Genomic DNA, 16143 nt, shown 5'->3' on the forward strand with positions numbered 1-16143 from the left:
CAAAAGCAATACCTTTGGCAAAATTTCTGCTGCACATATGTAAGACATTAAAAATGTTAAGAAAAAAGAAAATGAAGATCTATCTATATATCATATATATTCATAGGCCCCTAACGACGGTGGAAGAGATTCTCCAAGCCTAATGTCACAGTAGCAGCACAGGAACTGGATATAGGAAAAACTATAAAGCTTTTTAAAAGGCATAAAAAAAAATTTACTGATCTTCAACTCTATTTTCTATAGCAATTTTGATTAAAGACATCTATAATTTAAGAAATAAAAAATTTTTAAAACTTCACTCTATGGCCCACTTTCCATCTCCCACCTGTACAAAAATCCTAAGCAACCTACCGAACTTATCTCTGTACTTCTATGAACTGTGAATGTGAAAACAACATGACTCTCACTCTCACTAATTTTTAAATATAACTTATCTAAAATAGAATTGTAAAACAGAACTTGTTTACAAGAGCTGTACTAAAACAGTAAGTAAATAAAGAAGTATAACAGGAGGGGAGAATCTAGCATTTAAGTTTAACAAATACTTACACAGTGCCTAGTAAGTGTCGGGTACTCTACTAAGTGTTTTACATGTATTAATTCAATTGATTCTTATGAGGTAGTACAAATGATGCTTTCCTTCTCTCTCTACCTGGAGCGTTCTCTGGCCATGAAGGATGCTCCACCTGCCCAGTGGGCAAGCTGGAAGGCTCAGAGAGTTCACACTTAAGGACTAGAGAAATACATAGCACAGTTTTCTCACCAAGGGACAAGTATAAAGGTGTTACACTCAAGTGTCCCAGGGAATCTCTAGGAGGTACAAAAAAAATGAAATACTATCTTCACCTTTCTGAGGGAAAATAATTTTCACCCTAAAATTCCATTCTCAGCCGAGTTATCAAGAAAGCATAAGAGAAGAATAAACCATTTTAAGGCATCGAAGGATTCAAATCATTTACGTCGTACACCCTTTTCTTAGGCATTACTTAAGGATGTATCAGAAAAACAGAAGGAAAGACAAGAAAATATGGAAGACGACACAGATTCATAACTGAGAAAATGGGAAAACAAAGTCCCAAGATAAAACCTGGAGAGCAGCCTGGAAGAGTCAACAGTTCCAACTGGAAAAGAGTCAGCTCAGGCAACCCCGGAGGATTTGAAAAAACTCAAGGAGACAAAGGCAGGTCATTTAAAGAGATGTGTGGGGTGCATGAGAGCCAAGAGCTCCAGGAAAACAAGGGAAACATAATCCCAGTTGTGAGTTCAAGGATTTCAGGGCTGATGAAGAAAAAGACGGGAGCAGGAGACAGCAGCACTGAACAACGGGGCTCTGCTGAGGGGTCCCTTCAGGCCGCAGACCTTCCAGAGGAAGCGGCCCAGGGCTCCCACCTGGGAGGGGAGGAGGGTAAGGGAACTCCCAGGAGGGAGGAAGACCAGAGAGGCAGGGGAATTCCACGTCTAGGGCTTGGCATCCAGCGGCAGGGGGACAGGTCTCTGAGCCACAGAGCTCCGAAGAGCAGGAGAGGTCTGGGGTCTCTTACAGCTACAGGATTTGCTTATCCACGGCTAGCAGATGTGAAGTGCAGTTTGCAGTGAGATATGCAAAACCAGGCGTGCTCTGAATGGCTAAAACTACACTTGTTGGGCTGTATTTAAAGCAACTGAATGTGTAAGAATTTGAGTTTGGCACTGGCGGGCTCTGAGCTAAGGGTCCTGGCATGCTAGGAAGAAGTAAACAACTGATACCCAACAGCCAACTTCAGCCCATGTATATAACCCAGGCTACTACTTAGCTCCACACTGGTTCTGACAAACACATAATAATATAAACACTATTTCCTGATTTTCAGCTTTTAGAAACAACCAGACAAAACCTGAAGAACTTAATTATGGTTATGAAATCCAAGTAATATCTACCCTTGATGTAAAAGTAACATGAAATATAAGTTAGAAGTATGGATGACAGAAGCTGGGACCCAGGAAGAGAAGCACAGCTCTAAAGGAGGGTAAAAGTATTACTATCTCTTTCACACAAAAGGGGCGGGTGGGTGGGGAGTAAAAGACCGTGAAACAAAGCACACTCAAGACAGCAACATAACTGTGGGACGGAGGGAGTGGCCATGTGAACACTTAATACACAGAACTAGATGCTATCTATGTTAAGGCATGTATTTTGACATACCTTGAAACTAATGGAAAATGCAACTAGAAGACTTTAAAAAACTGCCTCGGGGGAGAAAACTAAAGACAAACAGGAGGATGACAGGAGATAGCTGCAGTTCACTTCCAAGCTTGCCAGAGCTATTTCCAAATTCTGCTTTCTGTACTAACTTCATATAAGTGTTTCTATTCATTAAAAAAATAAAACAACAATAATAATCTTTGACATTAACTCTGCTTACCAAAAAAATAAGCCAATTTTGGTCTCTCCTTCAAAAACAAGGACTCCTGTTGGGGTCAGTCCCAAACTGTAGTCATTCCCATCTCTGGCCTAATTTTAGGGGAGCAACATGTGTTAGCTTTATCTGAATAAAACAGGTTTCACATTTTCACACAACTGCTTAATTTTCTTTTCATATTGAATTATATTAATTACATACAGACTAGTATTAATATGAAGGTGTTTTCAACAATTAAAGAACCCAAAATCACATTCTCAGTAAACTTCATGCATATTAATAGACACTATAGTTTTAAGGTATGTCTTCATTGGAAATACATAGTGATTAACTGCCACGACAAAGAAAGCTTTCCAGAGTCTTCCCAAATTCTAGTCACTATTTAAATCACAGATTTTGAAAAAGACTGCCTTTCTGGGAAAATTTAGCTTCTTAAACTAAAAATAACAAATCACTACATAAGCTGTACTAGACTACAGCTTACCAAAGTCCTCTCAAGCTACAAATTTTTAACTTTACTTTCTAAATTATTTTCATTTTTACAGAGCCTACTCAGCTTACATGATAAAAGATGAAATGAATATGAAGTGAAAGAATAAAAAGTGGGTTAAAAAACAAAAAAAACCCACAACAGCAACAGCTTAAAACCAAAGACATACCTTTTTGGAGATTTCGGCTGTTTCTCCTCTCTCTTATAAGGAATTTCTGTGTGCGACTCCCATCATTCAGTATTTACCCTCAATCTTCATAACCACTCATCCAAAGAACCCGGTGTTAGCCCCTGCAAACTCCACACTCCCCCTCACACTGAAAGAATCCATAATCACCTTGAGTCTTGAAGGAATAACGCTTTTAAGAAGTATCACCACACAGTGCTTACCTTGACCACATGCATATCAACCCCATACATTTCTAGCCACTTGGCTTTATTCAGATAATTGGTTTCAGCTTGTGCTGGTGTCTGACCTCTGAAATTTAAAAAACAAAAAATTTTAAGATGATTATGAATATACAATGAATTCTATACCAAGCAGAGAAACAGAAGAAAACAAATAGGAAATCACTGTTGCGGTGATGTGACGGTACCTGCATTCCTTCCATTTCTCAAAAACGGCCAGCTCCATCTCTTCCGTCTGAGCGGGCACAAACCTGAACTCAGACACAAGTTCAGGACTGTGCTCGGCAAGGTCGTAGTCACCAAGTTCAGCTACAAACGTAAGTTTCACAGTTATGTTTTGTTAATAAGTTTACTTCCTGCTGAATCCTTCTTCAAGACCCATTTTATTAATAAAAACTGCTAAGAAGATTAGATTCTTTCTTAAACTACAAGGCATTCATAACACCCAGACCATTCCCCAAAATAAATCTAGCTTTGACTTAAGACTTATCTGTCTGTACACACAAATCAAGCACTTGCGGTTGGTAGTGTATTTTCAATTAAATGTCTTTCTCTTAATTTATTCATATGTTATAATGTTTAGCTTTTGAAAACCTCTTTTAGACTTCCATAGAGAAATACCTTTTGATCGTATATTGAATAAACAAAAATATTAGCAATCCTTAAAAAACAATTAGCTGGCATCTGTTAACAAGCTAATATGCACAGAACATGACATCAAATATCACTGTAAGAAATAATCACCGTCCTTCCTGGAATTTTAAATTATTAATCCCAAAGAAATAACAAAAAAAAAGTTACTAAAAAATACCTTGTGAAGGCAGCAGGAAAAGAACTGGGCAATGAACAGACATTTATGTGCCCATCTGTGGTTATCTCTGAACTGGGCTTGGGGAAGGAGCGGAAACAATGATTCTAATATTCTATTCTTTAGAAATATTTCCTTTAAAAAATATTTTACTCTAATTAAAATATTTCCATTTTGATAAAAAATTTGGCTGTGGAAAGAAAAAGTACATGAGAACTACTTTGATCATAAAAATGGTAATAACTTGTTGCTTCCTGAGCATCTAATTTACACACTAGACATATTACAGATGTACTGTCATTGAACTTCACAACAACCTTGGAAAATATTCTCACTCCTACTTCACTGCTGAAGAAAATGCTCTTCTGTCTGGATCACAAGTTCTTTAAGAAGCCCCAAACCAAATCTGCTACGTAATGTTGTTCAGGATATATACTAAAATGGTAAAGAAAAACTGAACTTGAGAGTGTGAGAAAAGTGATAAAGATTATTCTGATGAAACAGAAAATCATAAATGCGAAGCAAGGAGCTCATTTTACGAAGATGGGAGTAACACTCCAGCTGAATCACTCTTCAGGACCTTAATAGTTAGTAGGACTTGGTAAGCTACTAGACACGGGACAACGGGATGCCTAAGACGTAGTCTGAAGTTTGGAGGAATCACAACAGTAGCAGTGCCACACCCACCGTGCGGCCACATGGCGTCGGATGAGGATGAGCAGCTCTGCTCCGAAGCCCTGGAGGCTGCCCGTGTCTGTGCCAACGAGGACCAGGTGAAACGCCAGGGCAAAGATGCTGTTCACATTTGCGTGCAGCCCCACCCTTCCCACGTCATCCGCACCAACAGGATGCTGTCCTGTGCTGGAGCTGATGGGCTCCAGACAGGTATGCAAGGGGCCTCTGGAAAGCCCAGGGCACAGTGGCCAGGGTCCACACTGGCCAAGTCACAATGTCACCCGCACCAAGCTGCAGAACAAGTAGCATGTGATCGAGGCCCTTCACAGGGCCAAGTTCAAGTTCCCTGGCCACCACAGATCCTCCTCATCTCCAAGATGTGGGGACTGACGCAGTTTAACGCGGATGAATTTGAAAGCACGGTGGCAGAGACCCAGCTCACGCCGGATGGCTGTGGGGTCGAGTACACCCCTAACCGTGGCCCCTGGACACGCAGCGGGCCCTGCCCTCGCGACAGCCTTGGCGCCGTCCCTCCTTATGTGTGCCCACCAATACATCCTACTTTCTTGTCAAACAAAAAAAGGTGCCATGGATGCAAGAGAGAAGTAGGAAAGATTTTATTCAGGGAAAAAATATGATAGGTAGGGCTAAGAGATAATATTACACAGCCACATGCATGAATCAGACCATGAGTACTTAGTGAGCATTACTTTGAATGAGCGTTTTGTTAAATAGACAAAAAATGTATAAAAATCATATTTTCAAGAAGTGTATACTTTGGCAGTCACAAAACTTATGAGACACAGAATATAAGAAGCAGTAAGTGGTGGAACACAGATGCTGAAAGTGACAGCTTTTCTGTAGACCTGAGAGTTTCAGAATTAACAACCTCACACAGCAATTAATAAAACAAAAAATGTGCTTTCAAGAAAAGATGCACGCAATTATACAGCGTGATCATTACAGTGCTAGAGGCACAACACTTCCAAACTACTATCTATTTGACTTTCCAGCAGATGAGAAAACGAGTTTTAGTTTGTAGACAGACTACAATTTACACTAGCGGCAAATTTTTGAAGTACAGAAATTTCCTTCAGTCACCAATCCCTCTATCGACAGAAAAATATGCTTTCTAAAATAGGAGAAGTACAAAATAAGCAAAATAATAGGTTTACCATAAAACATGAAAATTTAGTCTCATTATTATCCACACAATGGAAAATAAATACTGCTGATCTTAGAGAGACTGGGGATAATATGGAATCACCCCAAAAAAGCATAAAATTATTAATGTCTTAATAATCATTAAATATTGCTTTTATTCTAGTATATACGGATACTCCAGTCAGGATATTTCTTTCCCTTTTGTGAACAAGGACTGAAGATTATTATTTTCCCAAAACATCAATTTTTCAGAAGAGAATACCTAAGTTCAACAAATATTTGATCAGTGTAACAAGGTACAAAAGGGTAAGTTTTTCATTAATCTCACTGACTGGAAAACGCTTTTTAAAAAATTCTTAAAATAACCATCAGGAACTTTTAAATACATGCTAAGTATTTCTTTCATGGATTTATTTTTAAGGATAAGACTAAAGAAAGCAAACCAGGTGGTACAGCAACAATTTGCTCATATATCCCTGCATTCTTTTTGAAGGAAAAAAATTAGCTGAGGATCCAACTAAAACAGATATTGAATTATCAAGTAGACTGCAATTTCTGTTTGAAACACTATTAGATGGAAAGGGAGCAAGTAAAGACAAAGGGAAGAAAAAGAAGGCAGTATCTAAAAGGAGGGAAAGGCAGAGCTGGGTCCTGATACACGTTTACACAAACCGTGGTTGTTCTTTTCTCACACACCACTTTGAATTTCTTGAAATTCCTCAAATGCACACAAAGAAGAATTATGCTTCGCTCTTAACAGGCAACATAAAAAACTGCTTACCCTGCAAGTTATAAGCTGCCAACTGAACCGCTGTATCAAAAGGACACTCCAACCTGAGAGCAGAACACAAATGTGTTAAACACGCCAGTGTCATGACCTTTGTTTTACGATAAATGGAAATAAGACATACTTTGACCATTTCTTTTTCATAATTAACTAAGAACTTATTTTCCAACTACTCAAGAAAATGTGGTTTACCTTAAACTAATACTCACTTTCCACTGAGAATATCTTGTTTTAATTGAAGAACAAATAAGTACCTAAGAAAAATAAAAGGCACAAATTTAACTAAACAGATCAATCTACCACGAAAAATAATCCTGCTCTTCTAATCTGAGAAGAAACATTCTTAATTACAAAACTTTACCCACAATAAAGTCTGTAAAGGAAAAAAGAATATGAAACAAGGGGCACTCAGTGTCAGGAGGATGGGCCAGAGTACAGGGTAGCCCCTCAAAAGAAAAGGTTTCGCAAATTACTGCGAATGAGCTCTGTGATCTGCTTCACCTTCACTGTGACGACACAGCCACCTCATACGTAAAACGATACGGCAATGTACGCATGGGTAAGAGCTCTAATCTTGTCCACTAGCAGAGTGTTCAAGAGGAACGCCTTCGAAAGGGACTCAGCAATTCAATTTTTTCCTTAATAAAAACAGTATGTGTGCATGGTCATAGATATGCAATACAGAGTCCATGAATAAATACTGAGGCAAGACAAAATAAAAATAAATGTTTGTAACTTAAAGTTACTGAAAACTATTCAAGCAAAATCAGGATTCAACATTTTTCAATAAACAATGGCATTTCAATAGAGAAAGTCAGGAGCCAACTTGAAACAACTCTCAGTGGCCGAAAATAGATCATTTTGAACATCAATAGACACAATATGATAATGTACTGAAGCACATCAGTCCTATTTAAAATTCATGAGTTGATAACGATACTTAAAAACAGAACTCACTGGTTACGTTTGCTTGATGCTAGAGAACCAACTGTTTGTTTTGAAAACTGGTAAATAAAGGAAAACATTCTACACTTAAAAAAATACTGCCCCAAATGAAATTATCTTGTCTGGTATCTTGTTACCAGGGGCAAAGTATCCATTTCACTAGCTGTCTGTACACTGGAAGGAACTGTAAAGGCAACCTCCCGACATCTTTAGCCAGCCTGACCAAAACTTTACGCTTGCACACAGCTCCAGACATTGGGCTTACCGGGTTCGTTCTTCACGAAGATTATTTGGTTCTGAGGAGTAAAACTTAACTCGAAGATGCAGACAATAGGGTGAACCAACTGCCATCAAAAGAAAAAAAAAAGGGAGTGTAACTTTTTCAATATGGTTATTTAAATAAGTAAGAATTTTCAGTCAGTAAATCTGTCAAAAATCTACTGAAGTGGACAGAAGGTAACAGATTATTGTGGCAATGATTCAGGTTCCACTGTGGGCTCAATGAAGCCTAACACAATCAACAGACGTTTTAAGTATACCAGCCATCATGTAGCAGTGTCACATCATATCTGTCCTCCCAGGAACAGACAGCTCCAGATTAAGTCTAATAGCTCAGGGCCAAATACGCTGAATGAAAAAGTCTTGACTATGCACTCTGACAGCCCTAAAAACCTGCCGAGCTCCGTTTCTCAAGAGCAAGGAGGGACGCCTGTTATTAACTGCGCGTGGCAAGTCCGCCCACATCCTTTCCAATCCACTTCACCAACCTCGACATTCTCAGAAGTCCCATTACTTTGTAAAAAGAGTTGAGGTGCCCTAAAAATCTCTGTTACTACAGAAAACATGATGGATTATGGACTGGACACTGGTACTGTCTCCTGACTATCGCTAGGAACAATACTGACATTTTATGTGAATGACTTCTTTTCATTATTCTTAATTAAAAAAAAAGTTACAGCCTTAAATTCTCAAAATATTTTCTAGAGCAGGGCAGACACCAAACAGAAAAATTCCAATATAAGTAATTACTAAAGAAAAGTTAAGCATCTCATGGGAACTCACATCTCATTTCCAAACTGCAAGCCTTTCTCCTGGAAACAAACTGTAAGGCACTTGAATCTAGATTACCATCAACCCTATATAATTTACAGGGTGGGTCAGTATATTGGATTGAAATTATTTTTAGAAAGTGGAGATGCTAAGAAACTCATTGGAAACATGATTTCTTATGTCCCTACTACGAGAAATCAGTTTCTAACATACAATTATATGTAATTCGATTTCCAATTTTTTTCACAATTTTTTCAACACTTACTTTTTACTTGCTTTTTGATGCTTTTTGTACCATCCAACCAATGCTGAAAACAAAAACAAAAAGTTAGCTCTTAAGCAGATGAGAGATCTTAACATTTTAATTACGAAAAGTTAATTTTCATCATGCTTTTGCTGATAACGATACAGAAATATTTCACAAGAGAAAAACAAATGTGAGACTGAAAACTGGAGAGCAGGGGAGTGTTAATCTGGCCAGAATCCACAGCAAGCTTATGACACATATAAACAACAACAACAACAAACCCTAAAACCAGATATATGACTTCTTAAACCATCTCCTCTGCTCTCTCAGTAACAAGGATGATATTCTAAATTTTGCCCTCAGTTTTTCTCACTGTTCCCCAAAAGATGACTCTTTCAAAACTGATAAAATTAGAAGTATCCTCATATTCTAGTACTTGGTTCATTCTTGTAATAAAAATGTGAGATTTATTAACAGATCATAACCACAAATTAGGTGAAATAACAATGTCACTTATGTTTTACAAAATAGGTACTACTCAGAGTAGTAGTCTCTGAAAGAGCTTACACAATAAAATTAGACCTCTCTCATAACTAAGGCCCTATCTATTAAATAAGCAGTCTTTGCTCCTCTGCTTTACAAATAAAAAAAGGTAACATTGTGATTAGCAGACTTCTGGTTTCAACAGTAACAGCCTTTTCTGACTTCTGTAACCTCTTCACTCTGAAATGCCCAAAACACAAACAGACCTAAGAACCGATTCCAGAGACTTACACTGATAAACCACTCCCAGCTGACTTCTCACTATTAATCCCTTTACACCAAGTCCTAACAGGGACAGGACGCACTCATCGCACTAAGATACACATGACTGTGTTCTCTTCAGCATGCTTACAATTCCAAGCACCCTAAGCCAAAGGAGTGCTCTTGTGCTACAGCTCACAGAGCTAAGGAATCCAGTCTCAGAAACCCCGACAGGCAAAGTGTGGGTAAACAAGGCTGCATTGTTAACAGACTTGTAACCATTTGCTTTTCTTGCCAATTATTTGCCTAGCCTCTTCTCTCCATTCTCTGCCAAGATCCAAAAGTGAAATTCACAGAACTACCAGTGTGCCAGCAAAGTACCTCTGCGTGTGGACACAAGATGGTCAGTAAGCATTTCCAAAGGCAATTAAATACAGTGCAGTTATCTCCTCTGGATTCCAAGTGTGCAGGCTACTCAGTCAGCCATCTCTCATCTTTCAATAAATGCAGTCGGACATCTACTTTTAAGCATATTTTAATCTGGCAACTGTTCAGTTTTACACATCTTTCCATTAATACAATGTTTGGCCAGCCACTAGGCAGAACATAATTCAATCTATCAGCTGGAAAGAGTTCAACTAGGACAGTGACAGGTTCACCCATCACTGCCAAGCCCAGGAATCTACTATACAAAAACCCCAGACTTAGTTGTGCAAAATACCTACTACAGCCTAATGCCAATCACACACTGGGTATGAGATAAATTTTGCTTATATGCCCTAGATTGTTTTCTCCCCACAACCATGGATCTGGGAGTTGCCCTATCTTCAGGCTTCATCTATTATACTGCAGTGAATTCGGAAGTGAATGCTGGTCACCCAGGCATCTCATGCAGCCACAGTTAGGGAGACCCTCATTCACCATAATGAACACAAATGAGCACACACCTTCTGAGAGGCAATCTGACTATGCCTTTAAAATAACTGTGTGCCTTTGACTCCGCAGTTCTGCATCTAGAAACCATTATGGATGATTTAACCCACAAGGAATTATATCAGAGAAAAGAAAGAAATCTGTATATCCAGCAATAGTGAACTGGTTAAATAAAGTATTTCAACATGATAGAACTGTGCAACAATGAAAAATGAAAGTAAAAGTAGTTAAGAATCGGAAAATTATTTATAGTATACTGTTAAAATTGTTTTTTTGTTTTTTGGGGTTTTTCTTTCTTATTTTTTAAATTTTTTGGCTGCATTGGGTCTTCGTTGTTGCGCACAGGCTTTCTGTAGTTGTGGCGAGCGGGGGCTACTCTTCATTGCGGTGCGAGGGCTTCTCATTGCAGTGGCTTCTCTTGTTGCGGAGCATGGGCTCTAGGTGCACGGGCTTCAGTAGTTGTGGTGCGCGTGCTCAGTAGTTGTGGCTCGTCAGCTTAGTTGCTCCGTGGCATGTGGGATCTTCCCGGACCAAGCCTCAAAACTGTGTCCCCTTCACGTGCAGGTGGATTCTTAACCACTGCACCACCAGGGAAGTCCCATTAAAATTGTTAAAGGCAAATTACAACATATTATAAATTGTTTTTTCAAAATGTACAAATTTGTACATTTTGATCCTTGAACAAAGGGGCTGAACTTTGCAGGTCCACTGATACGTGGATTTTTTTCACTAAAACATGCACTACAGCACCACACAATCCTCAGTTGGTTGAATTCACAGATGCAGAACCTCAGATATAGAAGGCCAACTATAGAAGTTATACGCTGATTTTCAACTGCACCCCTAACCCCACACTGGTCATGGGTCCACTGTACATATAAGCATGCCTTCTGGGCTTCCCTGGTGGCGCAATGGTTAAGAATCCGCCTGCCAATGCAGGGGACACGGGTTCAAGCCCTGGCCTGGGAAGATCCCACATGCCATGGAGCAACTAAGCCCATGTGCCACAACTACTGAGCCCACGTGCTACAACTACTGAGCCCAGGCGCCTAGAGCCCTGCTCCGCAACAAGAGAAGCCATCACAATGAGAAGCCCGCGCACCACACCGAAGAGTAGCCCCCGCTCGCAACTAGAGAAAGCCCGCGCACAGCAATGAAGACCCAACAAAGCCAAAAATTAATTAATTAATTTTTAAAAATGCCTTTTCTTTTGGACTGAGGCAATCTATTACAAAGCAGTAAGAGATGGTACAGCTAGGTGGCTGAGACTGCTGGTGATCATTTTTCTTTGTGTTTTCCTGTATTTTCAACTTAGTCTACAACAAGCACACTCTTACTTAAAACAATAATCACGGACCCCCTTATTTTAATATTTCATATGAGTAATATATTCATGTGGCTTAATTTTTTGGTAATATTAAAAGGTATATGGTCAACAGTCCCTCCAACCCCTGCAATACCAACTTCTATCATCATATGCACCACTCCCCACCCACCAAGATATTTACTGGTTTCTGATTCCTTCCAGAGCTTCTTCAAACAAAGAAAAGAAAAAAATTGTGTGTGTTGGTAAAGAGTAAAGAAATTAATAATGGGCTGAAAATCAACAGGCTAAATATAAATTTTGACAGAATGAATTTAAGGGATATTGAGAAGGAAACATTAATATAAGACAGACCAATACTATTTCAATAACAACTTAGTCTTTCTTAGACAGTTGTAACAAATTTCTTCCAGTTTAAGAACATTTAGGGCCAGTCTCATAAATGGACCTTTAATCTCTACTTTGTGCCCTAATTCTCTAAGAAGCACATTAAACATACAATCATCCTGGTGAGACAAAGGATCAGAGTTTTCTTCCAAGCAGGCATTTTAGTCTCTTTTCTACCTGCATGTAATAGCTTCTACACTCCGCACTCCCTTAAGACAACCCAAAACTCAGATAAAGCATCAAGCACAGTTTAAAGTAAAATTTAGGAGCTGGGGGAATTCCTGGTGACGTTCTGGGAAAGGTCTGAGTTCATGTTTGCATATCCTCTAGTCTGTTTTCTTTCATCTCCTCCACATTCCAAGCCCAGGGACTGGAAAATTCAGAGCTCAGAGACAGGCACTGATAGTATTTTCCTTGAATCTTTAGGAGTTGAGTTTAAATTACAGCAGAAGATAAAAGTGAGAGCATGCAGACATAGACTCCTGGATGCACAGTGTGGAACTAATATGGCTCTCTTTCCTCATGGACATTAAAAAGGAAACAAACTCCCTTCTAATTTCCTGAAGTTTGGTTGATAAAATTAGAATTCAAAGGATATGGGAAGCTACATTTCTTTCCATCCTATTGAGCTAGGCATGAAAGAACAATTACTTACTTGTGTGTCTTAAAATATACATAATAATCACAAACATAACAACAGGTATTCCTAAACTAAACAAAGAATCACCTAGGGAGCTTCCAAAACACGAATAAACACACACCCTTATCCGGGCCCTATAGCCAGTCTGTAAACAGCTCTTCAAATGAATGATTTCTGACTTCTAATGCCCACATGACTCCACTGCTTCTGCTCAAAGAGCAAAGAGCTTATGGCAGACAAATGTTAACCATCTTTCCAAACAACTGCCTCTGCAAAAAATATTTCTCCTGTGAGGAGTAGAGGCTCATGCTCTGCATTAAAGGATTATTTTAAAGCAAATTTTAACACTTTAAACAATTAACAAATGTTAAAAATCAATGAATGCCATGAAAACAGAAGATCAATCTAACTGAAAACACTTCAATTTACTCTAGGTTCCATTATAAATTCTACCTGGCTGATTACTTTCTTGGCGTTAAAAGTCTGTGTTATAAGACATTCCAAATGAAGCCTTAGATGGGCCATTAAAATATATTTTCCACTGTATCTTTCTGTGTGTTATTAGTATGCCTTCTTAGGACTCTTAAAGTCAAATTTAAAATGGAAATGTAGATGAGTTAGGTAGCTTATACATTCACTCTCTGGAAATACAGCACATAATCTATTTTGGAAATACACTTTATTGAAAAAAAAATACATGTGCAAATATATGTGCCTGTGTGCGTGTCACAATATAGAATACATACATATGTATATTTAACATATAGGTTATTTCTATATATTTTTCACTCCCCACTACTTTATCGACCCTATTGTTTGTGTTAAGTTCTCAGTAACAATCCAAAAATCCAAATCAGCTGCCAACAGTGATCATTTCACCTCCTTCTTTCCAACGTTTATAACTCCTATAACTGCATTTGCTGTTACTTCTGTTATGAAATTTAATAGCAGTGGTAATAAGGGGCATCTCTGTCTCCTGCCTGTCTGTAGTAGGAATGCTTCTGTCGTTTGTTTCTCTATTAATGTAAAGTTGTTTGTCTGTTGTACTTTAATCACCAAAAATCTGTACAGAAGTTGAGCAAAGCCCTTGAGCAACTACCAGGTCTGTTCTCACAGGTGTCGCCTGCTGGGCCACCTGTCTGCCGAACACCTACCATCACCCTGGAGACAGGCGCAGCTTCCAAAACTAGGCTAGATCTACGCAGGGAGAAGGGAGGTCAATTCTGTACAGGCCAAAGTCCATGAGGTTTATTCAAGGGGTTCTGGGGCCAGGAAGAGGCTCCAAAGGTCACTGAACCCACACGAAAGGAAGTCGAGAGTGGAGTATTATCTGCCCAACCTCAGATGAGGCAAACACAGCTCACCACATCACACCCGCCGTGCCAGGAACAAGGCCTGACCCTTCCCCTGGCTCAGGGATCTAGGACCCGCCACGGAGGGTCCACTCTTGCTGTCTCCAGCTGTGCACTTGCATAGTATTTCCCCAGTGTTCCACCAGACGACTAAAATGTTGTCTACCTCTCAGCTTTGGATTCAACATCTCCATTTCCATCTGCACTCAGTGTTGTCTAAACTAAATGCCATAAACTTCAAGTAATCAAGTTACTTCTCTTACTTTCTTCTGTGGTAGAGATTTGAGTGTCAATCTTTTCTGAATGTAGTTTCACTTAAGTGTATGATGAAGCAGTTAACAGCATAAATGAAGGGTTAGGTAGCCTGCTCAGAAGTGGCACACATCAGACTTATATTCTACTGCCAAGAGCAAGTCACGTGGTCAAAACCTAGCACCAACTAAGCAAGAAAGTATCATCCTCTTAACAGCAAAGGCAGGAGACGATCCCACGATATACAATACAACATCTGATGAATTATAATGACTGATATTGAATCATCCATGCATTTCTGAGAATAAACTCCACCTGATCATAATGTATTATTTATACTTTTAATAGGCTGCTGAACATAGTGTGCTGGTATTTTATTTAGGATTTTTTACATAAAGAACAAGGGAAGTTTAATATATCAATATACGTACATATATATGTATATATATAATGAACCAATACAAGCTATCAAATTGATTTAAGGAAAAGGCAAAAAATAATTACTATTGTGTTTTTTCCTTCTTTTCCGAGGATTATGAGAAATGCTACCTATGTTTCCCTTTACTGAACATAAGTGTCTACAATCTAGGTGACTCATTCTTTTTTAAAAACTTGATTGGGCCAGTGAAAATTCTAAGCTCTAAATATGAAGTTTGAGAAACTTCATTAACCAGAGGTCACAAACATATAGATAGATCAGAGGATTAAATCTTGGCCAAAACATATTTTGTTTGGTCCATACTATATTTTTCAAATTCTTTAAAAAGTTTTTTACTATGCAATGTTCACAGGAAGCTGCAAGAGGTCCTATCTTCCCCTTCGTCCCCCAGTGCTCACATCTTACACAATTATAGTACAATATTAAAATCAGGAGACTCACATTGGTACAACGTGCATACACAGTTCTATGTCACTTTATCACACAGCTAGAGTCCTGAACTGATGCCACAACCAAGATAAAGAAACATTCCACTAGCACCAAGAGCTCTCAGGCAATACTCCTCTACAGACACACCTCTCCCACCTTCAACATCCCTAAACCTCAGCAACCGTTAATTTGATCTCTCTCTCTCTAATTTTGTTGAGAGTGTTACATAAATGGAAGTATACAGCATATGACCTTTTGAGATTGGCTGTTTTTATTCAACATAATGCCCTTGAAACCCATCCAAGTTGTGTGTGTCAACAGATTTTTGTTTTCTATTGCTGAGTAGTATTCCAAGGTATGAATGTGTCACAGTTGGTTTAATCATTAACCTACTGTAGGACACTGGTTTTTTTCAAGTTTTTTGCTATTACTAATAAAGTCACGAACAATCATGCACAGGTTTTTGTGAAGACATAAGTCTTCATTTCTCTAGGATAAATGACCATATATACGATTGCTGAGTCACATGCAAATGTAAGTTTGGCTTTTTTAAGAAGCTGCCAGACTATTTTCCATGGCAGCTGAACCGTTCTGACGCTCCCCAAAGCAGTGTTTGAGAGATCCAGTTGCCCCACATCCTCCCCAGCACTTGGAGTTGTCACGATGTTTT

At 38.8% G+C, this 16143-nt stretch overlaps 1 protein-coding gene across 4 annotated transcripts in view; it reads right to left on the reverse strand.

Moving 5' to 3' along the window:
* The window catches only part of EPB41L5 (erythrocyte membrane protein band 4.1 like 5), a 146036-nt gene that overhangs the window by 98178 nt on the left and 31715 nt on the right, over positions 1–16143 (reverse strand). For all 4 annotated transcript variants that reach the window (XM_067742357.1, XM_067742356.1, XM_067742355.1 and 1 more), the window contains exons 4-10: positions 8992–9034; positions 7942–8020; positions 6941–6985; positions 6726–6778; positions 3486–3606; positions 3280–3367; positions 2403–2491 (exon numbers count right to left, since the gene is read on the reverse strand). In XM_067742357.1, the coding sequence (XP_067598458.1) occupies positions 2403–2491; positions 3280–3367; positions 3486–3606; positions 6726–6778; positions 6941–6985; positions 7942–8020; positions 8992–9034 (518 nt within the window). The remainder of the gene's footprint in view (positions 1–2402; positions 2492–3279; positions 3368–3485; positions 3607–6725; positions 6779–6940; positions 6986–7941; positions 8021–8991; positions 9035–16143) is intronic.

This window comes from Pseudorca crassidens, chromosome 6 (assembly GCF_039906515.1).
Source record: "Pseudorca crassidens isolate mPseCra1 chromosome 6, mPseCra1.hap1, whole genome shotgun sequence".
NCBI lineage: Eukaryota > Metazoa > Chordata > Mammalia > Artiodactyla > Delphinidae > Pseudorca > Pseudorca crassidens.